General features: G+C 38.0%; 1 protein-coding gene across 2 annotated transcripts in view; it reads left to right on the top strand.

The window, feature by feature from the left end:
* Window positions 1–248: 248 nt before the first annotated feature.
* The window catches only part of GABRG2 (gamma-aminobutyric acid type A receptor subunit gamma2), a 67798-nt gene continuing 53928 nt past the window's right edge, over window positions 249–14118 (top strand). The window contains exon 1 of one of the 2 annotated variants that reach the window (XM_039559366.1): window positions 249–1019. In XM_039559366.1, the coding sequence (XP_039415300.1) occupies window positions 913–1019 (107 nt within the window). In that variant the 5' untranslated portion in view covers window positions 249–912. The remainder of the gene's footprint in view (window positions 1020–14118) is intronic. The other variant, XM_039559367.1, reaches the window with a different exon arrangement.

The following is a 14118-nucleotide window of genomic DNA, read 5'->3' as shown; positions in this document are numbered from 1 at the left end:
CTGGCCAGGAAGTGTTTCCTGTGTCTGTGTAGCTTCATTTTATTAGGGGGAGGGGAGATAAAAACCTTGCATATTCCCCCTAATCCTATCACACATTAAATCACCTCATTCATACCGACTCCACCAATGCCGCTTTCCCCATTTCCTGAGTTACTTAGCAACAACCATTCCTCCCTTTTCCACTCCCCCATCCAACCTTTCATTTTCCCCCCCCCCCCTTTGCAATCATGATTTCCACACTGTTTAGAAAAATGAGGATGCTCAGCAGCATAGGGCAAGCTTTTCGTTCCAACCTCCTTTTTTATGCCTGCCGAAAATCCAGGCTGCCTGCATATGTGTAATCAAAGGTTAAAAAGCACCCTGGCTGACACCACGCATGTGTTAATCTGTGCTGCAGCAGAGTGCATCATTTCCACTTTGACCTCAGAGTTAATCTGCATTCAGGCAGAAGCTCCATTGCTTTACTCCTTTTTTTTCCCCCCCTCTCATTTACTCATTGTTGCTTTATTGGATTTTGTTGCATGTGTGTCAGTGGTTCCGTAAATGTGTATGTTCTCCTTTCCTTGACTGTTTTTATTCTGTGACTGTCTGTGATTTTTGCTTTTTGTTTGGGTTTTATTTTTTTCCTTTTCTCCAAATTATATTATTTCCCTAGATTTGGAAGCTGCCTGCTGCCTGAGGTGACGTTTTCTGATTATATCTGCAAAGGGCTTGAGCAGATCTAATTTCTCTCGCCCTGCATATTAATTCCCGCAGCTGGACGCAATGTCTCATCCCACTGACGGGACCTGGTAGGGAGGAGGGAGAACTACTACCAAAAAAAAAAAAAAAAATTAAAGAAGGGGACGGATCCATCTGCAACCAAGAGGAAAGGGGGGAAAAAGCTGGGGGGGGGGGGGGGCTGGAATAGAGATGATTCCTCCAAATCCAACAAGCCTGGGGAGCACTGCATCCTTGAATCCTGCATTTTCTCTGAAAATGATGGTGTGGGCACTTCTGTTCCTCTCTCTCATCCAGAGGTAAGATGTGTTTTCTGATTCTGTTTGGGAGGGTGGGGGGAGAGGGAGGGCTGGGGGGGTGAAGAATCTGAGAATTTGCTGAGCTGTGGTGAGAATACCAGAGGTTTGGATAGTGGCATTGCACTCGTGTATCTCCTAGCAGCTGAGATCTTAGAATGTTTTATTTCTCTTACAATTTTTGTCGCTCTGACATGGACAGGGAGGGCGAGCAGCGGGTGTGTGTGATGGTGGTACATGCCGGGGTGTTCATAGAATTTGGTACCATATTAATGAAGCCTTTTATCTCTGAATTAATTGCTTGCTCCGGTGCATGGAGTTACACGGCAGCTGTGTTTTGTGAGCAGAATGTCCTTGCATTCCTGCTTGTTTTCCCGGAGCGGGCAGCCTCATCATGGCTGTGCGGGGCTGCGCGGCGGCGAGCGGCGGGCAGGGCTGAGCACCAAGGACAGGGATGCGGGTCCCGCACAGGTCCCCCGGTTCCACACAGCTCCCCCGGGTCTCTCACAGCTCTCCCGGGTCCCTCACAGCCTTCCCGAGTCCCTCATAGCCCCTCGGGTCCCTCACAGCCCCTCGGCCCGGCACATCCCTCCCGTGCGGGCGGCCGCGGCTCTCCAGGGGATGCGATAGTTTTCGGATTCGCATGAGCTGAATGTCTCCAACAGCATTTCCCCCCACACGCGACGCGCTCTGCTGACAGACAACCTGTGCATGCTGCATATGTGCATCGGATACCTAAATGGAAAAGGGTAAAAATCCCAACAGCAGAGGAAGCAGGAGTTCATATGTGGATGAGCAGAAAGTGGAGGGCGGGAGTATTGCTGCAGTGCCAAGCATTGCGCTGGAGCAGACATCCCTGCACAAATGTGTGGACTGTGCATTTAACAGGTTAGATGAGAAAATATCTCTGCACAGCAAAGCGTGTGGCCTTTTAAGAGGCAATAGACTGCTCCCCACAGCTGCGTAAGACATGTGGTCACTAATATCTTTGAGAAGTTAGTGCCCACTCTCTTTGCTACTACTAATGCTGGATTCACACAGGCTCCTCAAATTTACCTTCTTTCTCCTTCCTTTCTTCCTTCCTTTTACCTGGACACAACCATACCAAAAAGTGAGTTCTTTCTGTTTTTTTTATTTAAGAAAAATCAGACTTCATACCAGCAGTGGTAGGATCCTAGATCTAAGCCAAATAAAAAGCCAAAATGATTGGCCAGAGAAATTAAATTGCTGGGTTTTCAAGTAACTTTTTCACACAAAAAGAACTTTGTAAAGAATTCCTGTGAGAAGAAACTAAAAATGGTTGAAAATTGAGTAGAAAATGAAATAAAACTCGGTGAGTCTACCATGAGGGTACTTCGGTGTTGGGAGTAAGACAGGTGTGAGGTATGTCTGACCCTTACAGAACCAGTTATGGTTAACTACCTGAACACAGAAATGGAAAATTAAATTTTTACAGGATTTTATGACATGGACTTTCATATTATTTTGACATAAAACTTCCACTAAAATAATCCCAGATACTTATTTTAGCACACTTCCTTCTTTTCACTCATCTTTCAGAAAAACATTGCCTGAGAGGAATTTTGCCAAAATTATTTCATAGGCTTTAAAAGAAACCCTTCATAATGCACCTTAAAGTTTTATCTCAGCAAAAAGTTCTGTATTCTGTTCACAGCTATCTATCTGATAGCCAAGATGGTTTCCTCTAACAACCTCCCGACCTCATAATTTTAAAGAATAAATCATAGACAGAGAAATAATAGCAACACATAAAGGGAAAATTCTTCTTAGTGCTTTACAGAAACATTTCAAATAAGTCATCATGCAAATATGATTTTAATTCTAACAATAAGGACATTTTCCTCCTCCGTTTTGAAAGAAACCTTATTATTAGTTTTGGAAACTCAAGGACCAAGACAGAGTTATAAAAGTTGAACTTAGATACCATTTATTTATAGCCAAGATGAAAGGTTTTCTGTGTTAAAAACTCATCAAACACTTCAGAAGGAGGGGACTATTATATTGTGTGTCACTTTTCTTGGACACTGAAATTCTGAAGGGCCAACTGAACACTAGCAAAGGTGCTCCATGTTAAACATCTGAATAAACGTGTTGACATCAATCAGAATACACATAGAACTTTAAGTATTTGCAGAATCTGATCAAAGTAATTGAACACATTTGATTACCATTGCTGTGCAGAAGTTTGAACTCTATTAATACAAAAAATTACTATATAGAGAAATTTATTGTTGCAAAATTGTTAATATTTAGAAGACTGAAGACAGAAGAGGAGAGTTAAGACATCACTCAGGCAGTAATAGAAGTAGCTAAAATTCTAGCATTGATTTCGGTAAATCATGATTTGAATGAATTCAGAACAAATGTCATTTTACAACACTGCGATATTTTACCTTTACAGAATTTGTATCAGTTTTATTAAATGCACAAAATACATCCTTACAACAGGGCACACTAAAGTTTTAGGAAGTGCTTTCTTACAGTTGGTTTCTTGATATTCATAACTGGACTGCAAACTCCTTGCATAAATCATCTTACCCATCAGATTACTGTAACAGCAGTGTGCAGTCCATCACATGGACTTGGGAGCTATGTTCAATGAAAATTAGTCAGATCATGCTCCCAGTTTCTAAAACTTGTATATAAAAAATTTTTGGATCCAGAGACTATTTAAAATTATTATTAAAACCCAAAAAATTGTACACCTGATGTGGTTTAATTGGAACTACTTATCTGATTGTCCTTATTGAACATATAATAGGTATTTAAAACATTACATGCAATAGAACTCACCAGCAAAGTTTCAAAATTATGTAATGCTGTACTCTATACACTATTTATATGTGGAGTTTATCAGTTATTTTTGCAGAGCTTTAACAAATTGCCAGCAAAAGCTACATAATACAGTGGAAATTAATGTTCAGGTGGGAAATGTGGGACTTTTTTTTTTTCACTTGTTAGTGCCCAAAAAGTTTCATGGCAATGTTTTTACGCTGCAGCTACATGCCTAAAACAGAAGACTGTCAAGACTGATCCAAAAAACCCCCCAAACAAAGCTATCATTTTAGCATCAAAATAGTTTGGTGCCTAAGTGAGTACTTTTTTTTTATTAGTAAATTACTGAACATGGGTGTAAATAAAATTGTTTTGCTCTTGTAAAGTGATGTGTTATAATAACAAGGACTAAAAGATTATCTCTCAGAGGGACAGTCACTTAGAATTACTGTAAAACTTGCTAACATCAGTTTGGCGTTAATCCTGCAGCTGTAGTTCTTCATACACTTCCAATACACAGTGTACAACACTAACACTAAGCCAGAGGTCGCATTACTGGAATAAGGAGTTGCTAAGCAAGGGACAATTCCTCACCTCACAAGGATTGGTCCCCTTTAAAGAGGCGTCATGACAGACGATGTGAATCTAAGTGCTATTAAAATATGACTTCATCCTTATCTATGATATTATGAAACTGAATATTTTATATACTCTAGTGTTTGTATCAGCACAGCTAAGGCTGTGTGGATGCAGGACCTGCACTACTTGAGCATGTCAGGGGGAACAGGGGAATGAGCCTACCTATGAGTTTTTCATAACCATGCTGCACTCCTGACTGCTGTGAGCTGTAATACTGGGACACAAACTCAGAACAACTATTATTGTCATAAAAAGACTACCAAAACTACTGACCTAAAGTAGATTTGAAAATTAAGTTTAATTCTATTATAAGTAACTTAATGGAGCAAAAAAAGACTACAGTCACTGTTTCCCTACTTGAAAATATATGATTTAGAAATATGGATTAAACCCTTTAACTAACTTCTGCTGGAGTGACTAAACCACCTAAACATAACCTGCATGTCAAAACTCATGTATTCCAAAATACTCCAGTGAGTACTCAAAGCGATGTTAGTTGTCTCTTGAAAAGTCTGCATCTTTAAAAATCTAAAAAGTGAAAGCTGGTAATAAAAAACCACAGAAACTAACTATAGTAAAAATATCTTAGGAAATTAATTTGCTCTTTTAATATAATATTTCTCATATTATTGATATTATATGTCTTCTTCATGGCCATTCAAATCATGCTTTAGGGTCTTAAGTTTAAAATGTTCATGATTAATGGTAATCTGTAAAACGCATCTTGTTGATTTGGACTGTGGTTGCATTGTTTTCCTTTATGCTACATTTGCTTTATTGACATAGGTCACTAAATTCTGTAACAGTTGCACAAAAATTTAAAAGGGAAGAATAGGAGTGAATGGATGAAAGGAAAAGAAGCAAATGTCTTGTCAAGGGGAACTCTTTCTAAATCTCAGTCCCAGTACAATTAAACTCCTATATTCTTAAGTAACGACCACCACTTTCTCCAACAGAAAACTGAATTGTGAATTGAGAAATAAATTATTAAATTATTAGATAAAGCATTAGACACAGCTGAGCAGTAACATGCATATAGGATGGTTGATTTTTTACAGTACCTTGTAGATATACATCCAAGTGAGCTCCAAAGCAGAGGCAGTTTTAAGGTCACTAGCTATGACTGGCACTGTCCTGCAGAGAGAGATGGACTGGCTCATTCGAAGCTGGCTCAGTACCCTCCAGCCTTCCCCTTGTTACAGGGAGTGTCAGCCACTCCAGCTGTAAAAATTCTACATACTCCTACATACAGAGATTCCATCAGGGTGATCATTTGATTACTTATTTTTAGCTTTCATCGGGATAACTGGAGTCTACTGGGGTTCTCTGTTGGTACAGTCTGACCTGCAGCTTTGCAAACCGTTGTACCTGCAGCTCTACCCACAGAAAACTTTAATGCAGAAAAAGAGGTGGCTTGTGTGAGACTGGCAGTGACTTGTGTAAGACTGCAAGTGAAGAACAAAGTGGAAGCTGGGGGCTTGATTAATGTGAATTCAAGCTCAGAAAATCATACAATCACTGAATAATTAGGGTTGGAAGGGACCTCTGGAGATCATCCAGTCCAACCCCCCTGCCAAGGCAGGGTCACCTGGAGCAGGTGACACAAGAACCTGTCTAGGTGGGTTTGGGATCTCTCCAGAGAGGGAGACTCCAGGAACCTCACTGGGTAGCTGTTCCAGTGCTCTGCCACCCTTACCACAAAGAAGATCTTTCTCATGTTGAGGTGGAATTTCTTGTGTTTCTGTTTACAGCCATAACTCCTTGTCCTGTTGCTGGGCACCACTGAAAAGAGTCTCAACAAATATATATAAATACACAGATTATGAAAAAAACCGCCAAAACCTGACGTAGGTTGTCAGATCTGAAGGAGGTTTTTTTTTCATTTTCATGCTCCATAGCCTATTTAGTGTTGTACTTTTTGAAACAGATTTCTATTGCAATAAAAATTTCTTTTAACGCAAATGATAAGATATAATTGTCCATTTTCTCAGTTTTGCCTACTAAGAGACCAACACCCTATTGACGCCTAATGCTGAAAATCTCAACAGTTCTGGGAATCTTCTCACATGACAGGCTTTGTTTTATCCTCTCGGTAATCCCTATTCCACTGAAGTCAGTCTGTTGCTGAAGGAAAAGCCAGGACATACCCAGTATAGATTCTTACAGGTAGTTCTGTGCTCAGCTAAGAACTGGGAAATCACCCAAAGTTAAATTATAACTCAGTAAGGATCTTCAAAAAGTGTTCCTTACACTGCATAATGCTTTGCAGAAAGCTCTCAACCTACATTCCAGCTAACTGATTTACAATACCTCTAAATATTTTTTCCTTCAACCCTTCTTTTTTATTCTATACAGATGATCAACTAAAACTTTACACTCCAGCTCACAGACTGTAATGCAAATTGATCTTAAGTGGCACATAGGTCTTTTCCTGGCCCTCTGGACACAAAGGAATTTCTCGATTCTAGAAAATGAGTTGTTTTCTGTTAATGGAAGTTCTGAACAAGAACCAGGGAGGCTTTTTGACAATATAGGAGAAAGAGATGTGTTCATTTTATTTTTAGAAAAGAGATGACAGCTGATGATAGAAATGGACATCCAGATACCTTCACTGGAAATAGATGTAAACTTTCTGGGCTCAAAGCACGAAGCTATTTACTTAGAACAAGATGAATTCCTTATACAATGAATAAAAAGACTGCAGAAAGTACCAGGAAAGAACCATAAATTCCAGAAAAACGAGCTCATCACCACAGTCAGGTAACTATAATTATTATTAGGCAAGGAAGATCCTTTCTCATAGAATGAGACTAAAACTCACTCAGCACCGATGAAATTAGGGACTACAACTTCCCCTAGGGAAAATATTCAACACAAAATAACCAGCGTGAAGAGGTATTTTTGGTGATGGAGAGATAAGAAAGGAACAGTACAAAGTTTACATTCTAGATGTACTGTTTAGACTCAATATGGTGAGTGACTTTTGATGACTTTAAACTTAGGATTTATTGCATGCTTCCTTGTGATAATGGATTATGGCCTAAATTGTCATGATGCTATAAAAAGCAGAGCATAAGAGTCTGAATTCACCTAGAGTGTATACCTATGGAGGTGTAATGTCTTTACAGGAGTTTTATTTATGTGAGCACCTGCCTCAGAAGAGCTCTGGTGCAGTAAGTAGGAGCTTTGCTGTTTGAATTGGGTCTGGTTTCCTATTTTGATGTCCAGAAGTAATCTACTTATTTGATTCTTCTGATTAAGAAGAAGTTTAGCTTTGCGTTAAGCCAGAAAGTGGAGAAAATAGCAAAACAGAAAATAATATTCCTTGCTTTTAAATTTGTAATATGAAGCGGTTAGAACTTAATTTATATCAGAATGTGTAACCATCTCCTTCAATGGGAGAAATTTACAAAAGACCTGTATTTGTTTTTTCATCCGTATGAAAAGAGGATGGTAGAGGGAGATAGTGACTACATATTTTCATAAGTTCTGACACCTGCCAACTGGCTCAGACAAACTGAGGCAAAAGAGGGGCAATGGTGGTAGGTTGAAGAAAACTATTGAGAGAATAGTGAGGTTATATCTAGTGTGATTCTGGGGAATTTGTATAGTTGTGACAGGAAATTAATATGCGAGTCTTGTCAGTCAGTCTGACACACAGTGATATCCTCTTATTTATATAACAGTAGTATTTTTAACACAACTGCTGTCAAGAAAAGGAGGCTTTAATGCTGATGAAAACTACCAGTGACTGCATAAGCAGAAGAGAAACGTAACAAATACCTTCCCATGTAAATGAATACCTCAGCTGCATAATGTTTTTTTCATGTGAAGTCCTAAGCAACACAGAAAAAGTTGACTACAGCAGCTTTACTTGCTCTCTCTTATATAAAAGACATAGAGTATGCAGTGAAATTAACCCTGGCTGAAAACTTACAAAAATGATTTTTTTAAAAAAGTGAGATGGTGCACAGCCCAAATATTTATAGATTCAAAGGGACAAAAAATATTTTAAAATCTTTTAAAATCCATTAAATTCACTGATAGCATTTCATTATAGGAAATCTCTAGGTGCATGTTTCTGGAAGAGGAGACACTTCACCAGTGATATTTCTGCCCTTGTATTTTGCTCTTATCCTCTGCTATTGGCAGCTGCCAGGTGCAAAATACATGGCACAAAATATCACTGATTTGACCCAGAGTAATGACTACATTATGCTTACTGCAAAGTGAGAGCAGGCAATAGAAATTCAGTAAATCATACAAGAATCTTAGTGCAACAGCAAATCACCACTAAGAAAGAAAATCACTATTGTTTAAATCAGATTTTCATACCTTGAGGATAAGTTCTATTTTTTCAGATCTAGTGGAAGGACATTTTCACACATCTTCAGTAAAGAACAACATAATGTGTAGGCCTAGCTGTGAAATCTGGCCATTGTGTACAAAACTAAATATTAGTCTTACAAGACAGAACATTCATCTATTTGCAGACAGCCGCAAAACATTAAACAAATGTCATTTTTACTATACCTAAAGCAACATACACAGATTATTACCATAAATAAAAGATCAATATATGTAAAAAAGCTGTTTAAAATAAATGAAGGATAATAATGAGTTTTTGGAAGGAATGGAATTAGAAGTTATTTACTTTTTATGCTTGCGTTAGCTCTTTCCAAATGATGCAGGTAATCATGTATGAAATGGTATTTTTTACTGAATGTCATCTTGGACTTTGGTGTGAACCCTTGAGATGGAAAGCTACCTTTTTTTCTGAGCTACTTATCTTCTTCAACTTTTTGAATGCTCCATGTTCTGCTGAAAAATACTTCTGGTTCTATACATTGCTGAGAAATGCACCTTAAAGGATAGCTCATGCATACCCATAATAATCTTCTGCCAGAATTCCTACCCCCCCAAAATTAAGTAGGTAATATGAGAAAATTAGTGTTTTTCTTCATTAGTGGTTCAATGTTATATTGTGTAACACAAATAGCATGTTCTAGTCATATGAAGCTTTTGTTAATCCATAGCAAAATATCTTCAGATCCAAACAGAAATCTGCCTGCTGGAACAGATTGGAGATTATCCACTGAATTCCACTTTCATTTAATTCCCTTAGATTATTTTTCAAGAGAGAGAAAAACAGACAGCAGAAGAAAGAACGAGAAAGAGAACCATTAAGAGCAATTAATCAGATAATGCTAGAAAGCCTTACTAAACTAATCAATGTATTAGTCAATATATTATTAGGTGATGGGACCTACTAAACTACACATATGGGACCTACTAAACTACACATATGTTTGCTAAAGCTGGAGAAGTGTGTCACCAAAGCAGAATGAGATGTGCCCATGACAACCACATACAGAGATCAGTTATCTCTTGGGCATTTTGTGTACATCCCATGGAAGGGCGGTAGAGTTTGTACTCTGCTTTTCCTCTCCAAAATCTGGTGAAGACACAAAAGACTTCACACTACAGATTAGCACTAAAAGGGCTTCAATCAGGTGGACAGCAGAAACTGAAGCAGGCAAGGGAAAACAGTTTATCAAGGAATCTACAATGACTTTTCCCTTCTGCTACCCTGATTAATGCCTCTGGTTTCTACTTTTATAGCCCTAAGAGCCATTCTTCCAAAACTTAAGCTTTTAAACTGACTCTCTGTGCAGAAAAATAATCACCTGACTCCCCCAAAAATCAATAACATAATTATATATGTAGACCATTAGCTCATGCTTATTTTTGGGAATGGACAATATTTTCAAGACAACTGTGAAACCATGGCACAAACAGAAAAAACAGGAAAGGCAAACAGGCATAAAAATGTTAGTGAATGAAGAATGCCACCATATATATATAATTAAAATTACAGTCAGCTTGACCTTCTTAGATGAATTACTGATAGTCCTTAGAGTTACTTAATTCAGAGAGTAAGGACTTCAGCAATGAGTCCAGGAAGGTTGTACACTTGCTATGAATAAGAGGCAGAACTGAGCCTGGTCTGGAAGTGAATTATGAAGACTGGAATTATACAACATTTTTAACATAGTGAAAAGAAGCCTGCTTCACCTGCTTCAAATAGAAAACAAGTGGAGGGATTGGGATGATGAGTTATTATGTTCAAATTAACAAAGATGATAAATGAAGAGCAACCATTTGCATGAAGTGAAGAGAGCCTGGGTGTGTTTTGGGAGTCAGAGACCAGAGACATTCCACACTTGAACAAGAACACAGGTGAGAAAGCTGGTAGTGGCTTCAGAAAGAAGATGGGACATGTGAACCATGTAAAAATATTTACACTGCCAAGAACTGTCTTGATAGCTGAACTTGAATATTGAAAAGACACCTTTTGGATTCTCTATATGTAACTTAAATGATGCATTCTGCTCCTCCAGCCTGTGAGGGCTCAACTGTGTTTTGAGTATTACAATTTTGTTTTGTAATGGAGCAAAGAAATCACTATTTTCTGGGAAGGTGAAGATTTGAAAGAGGGGAAGGTTACCAACAGTAACATACTTGGAGGTCCTTATAATACAATTACAAATATTGCTACTCTTTTACTGAAACAAAAAAAATAACCAGTATCACAGACCACATTGTATTGAATAAACATTGGATATTTGTAAGCTCTTTGGGGCAAGAACAATCAAAAATACATTAACAATTACTTTTCTCATTTTATTTTCTGGTTTCTAAAGGAAAGGATAAAAACCTCACTAAGCTGCTTTAAAGACTTATAGCATGCACTTAAAATTACTTAAAACCTTAATAAGGCTCTAATGCAGCACATGAGATTAAAGTCATGACAAATCTTTCAGGCCAAATTCCTAAATTCCATGTCCAGTATAACTAACAAGGCTCTGAAACCCATATTTAAGAATCAATGGTGAACAACATGAAAATATTATTCTCGGCACTGGTTATTGTGATCCAGAACTACAACTCTGCCTCCTTGATGTCAAAAGGTTGTAAATCTAAGGTACCGCTATTTTGTCCAGGTGAGGACAGTGTATCTTTCCTCTCACCACATGCCAGCAGCACCTCTAGAGAGAGTTCATTGCTCAGAAATTAAATTATGCGATTCTAAATTACTTGCTATTAATATCCAACCACTTTCAACCACTGTTTTACCCACTTAATGCATTTTAACCACTTAATAGCCAACCACTTTCACTCTGGCATACTTCTTAATATGTATTATTTCTATAATGAGTTCCAAAACTTACTATTCAGTCATCTAGGGATTACATGTGTGAAAACAATCCATATATAGATTTGATTTTAAAAAGGAATAGGAATAATTTTAGCCTTACTGATTTCAAAAAGTGGATTTTATTTCAGACTTTGACATAAAATTAATCTTTGGCCAGAAACCAAGAAATTCAGCTCTCATGGTAACTTTGAAAAAGTTCTGGGTATGTGAAGGCTTAAGGAGAAAACTAGAAGGGAAAATTGTTAGCAGCTTTAATTACACAATTTGTTAAGGAAGGAAAAAAAAAGAAAGGGGAAAGGTACTATATCTGTGAAATAAATTTTTCTGTTACCATCCCCAAAGCTCTGTATCTCTTCATCTCTCTATAGTAGGTAAGCATAGATGTGATTAAATTCAATGCAATATATATTCAGACTAAAAAATGAGAAACATTTGTTACCTGCAATCATTACCTGCATATGCAATTTTCTGAGCTGCTCAATAAAATAGTAATGAAAGGATGTAATGAAAAAGCCCAGAAGTTTAATAGTCAAATTATGTCCAATCATAAATAGTGCATATTTTAAATAGCTCTCCTTTTAGTTAACAAGTAAGAATTCCAAATGGTATGTAAACAATGGATTTCTTTAACAAAGATGTCATGTCTGCAACGAAACCTTGAAAAACAGGCTGAGGCAGCTAAGCTGGGCTTCAGTTTTGCAGGGTTTTAAGCATTCAAGCCTTTATCCAGGAGAACACTTTTATTTGTCTTTAAATGTTTACCAACATGGTTTTCTGCACGAGGATAAGAATAGTGAGCAGCTGGCAGTATCGAAAGCATAATCCTGGAAAATCTGACAGATGTAAGCTAAAAATGCAACATTTGCCAGCAAATATATTCCATTTATGTCCTCTCTTCTAAATTATTTCTTTGGTAATCTGTCCTGGAAAACTGTAGATCTTAGAATAGCACCTGTTTTTTATTTAACAAATTATCCTGAGGTGTGTTTGCCAAATTCCCGAGGATCTCAGGAGAATAAATTGCATGTAAAGTTTTACTTCAGTGGCTTCCAGTGGAATTTCTTCTTATCAATACTCTGCTGTTATTCTGCATAAGCCTGTAGCTCATAAAAAGCTGCTGGATTTGTAGCAAGGGAAAACTGAAGATGGATCTATCCATGTGGGAGATATGCTATGATTAGTAAAACATCTTTATTCTCAGCTTCTGTTCATCTGCCATTATTTTCAGGGGTTTGCAGGTGTCCATCCTCACCTGATGGTCCCATCAGCATCTGCTCAAGTCATGGAAAGAGTCTTGTTTTTAAAGAGTTCCTGATTATGAAGTTTGGGTAAGATCCATAAAGGACCAACAAAATCTCTGAAGCCTCATGGTGCCTCCCCTGTACTGATAGAAATTGGGGTCTGAAACCCTCTGCATTTTGCCAATGAGCCTGTTCTGAGTTGCCATGATGCTTTGTCCAGATACCCTAAATTCCATAAATGACACCACACGTAGCTGGTGCTTACATCTCTTCCAGGGAGACCCCACAGCTGGGTATGGACTAATCCGAGATGACTTAGTAAGGCCAGATGGTAACATCCCTGCTTGGTCTTGTATCGATTCACCATTAAAGCTCTTTGCTGTCATGCCATGGGGGTGCTCCACAGAGCTCTGATGGAGCCAAGGAAACCTGATGGGGAACTGGACACTGTGGCCTGAATATATGGACACTTTGGTTTTCAACTGAAACAGTCTCTGCACCACATTTAGTGGATCCTTTGACTTAGCCACAATACAGAGCTGCAGGAGATGAGGAGACAAGGAGAAAAAATAAAATCCTCTTACATAATCTCTTGAACTGAAGGAAACATTTTCACCACTGTATGTCTTTCTGGACTTTGTATCATTCCTTGCAGCATCTTCAGCACCCTGTGCTAAATATATTTTCAAACTCTAGTTACATGAGTATACATGTCTTAGGCGTTAATATGGTTTCTTCTCTCCAGGAATTTCTGAAACAAATTGGTACTAGTGTTGGATAAACTTGGCTCCAAATGCAGTGTTTCAAAATAATGCTTTTGGAATATGTCTGTGTCATCCATATGTCATCCACAGTAGTATGTCATCCATATTACTTCTGACTCTTGTAGCCAGTTACACACATTAATCAAACCCACTCTTAGCTTCTGCTTGTACTTGGTTATTGTTCTTATTCTTGCTCCCTTTTCCAGTTGTGAAGCATCCAGCTTTCTCTAGCCCTGAATAACACCTACTTATAAAACAAGTTTCTAGTAGCTTTCTCTGCAAAATTTTCTTTCCTTTTACAAAGAAAAACTTCTCTGACCATAATTGGAGCAATGACAACTTATAAAGTAAAATTCTATAATGCTGATGAGAGTCAAAAAAGGTATGCCAAAATATTTGTGGAGGAAAAAGAAAATTCTGGGAGATATATATTTGTATGCGTA

The sequence above is a fragment of the Corvus cornix genome, chromosome 13 (genome assembly GCF_000738735.6).
Source record: "Corvus cornix cornix isolate S_Up_H32 chromosome 13, ASM73873v5, whole genome shotgun sequence".
NCBI lineage: Eukaryota > Metazoa > Chordata > Aves > Passeriformes > Corvidae > Corvus > Corvus cornix.
This window is presented reverse-complemented; position numbering and strand designations above follow the sequence as displayed.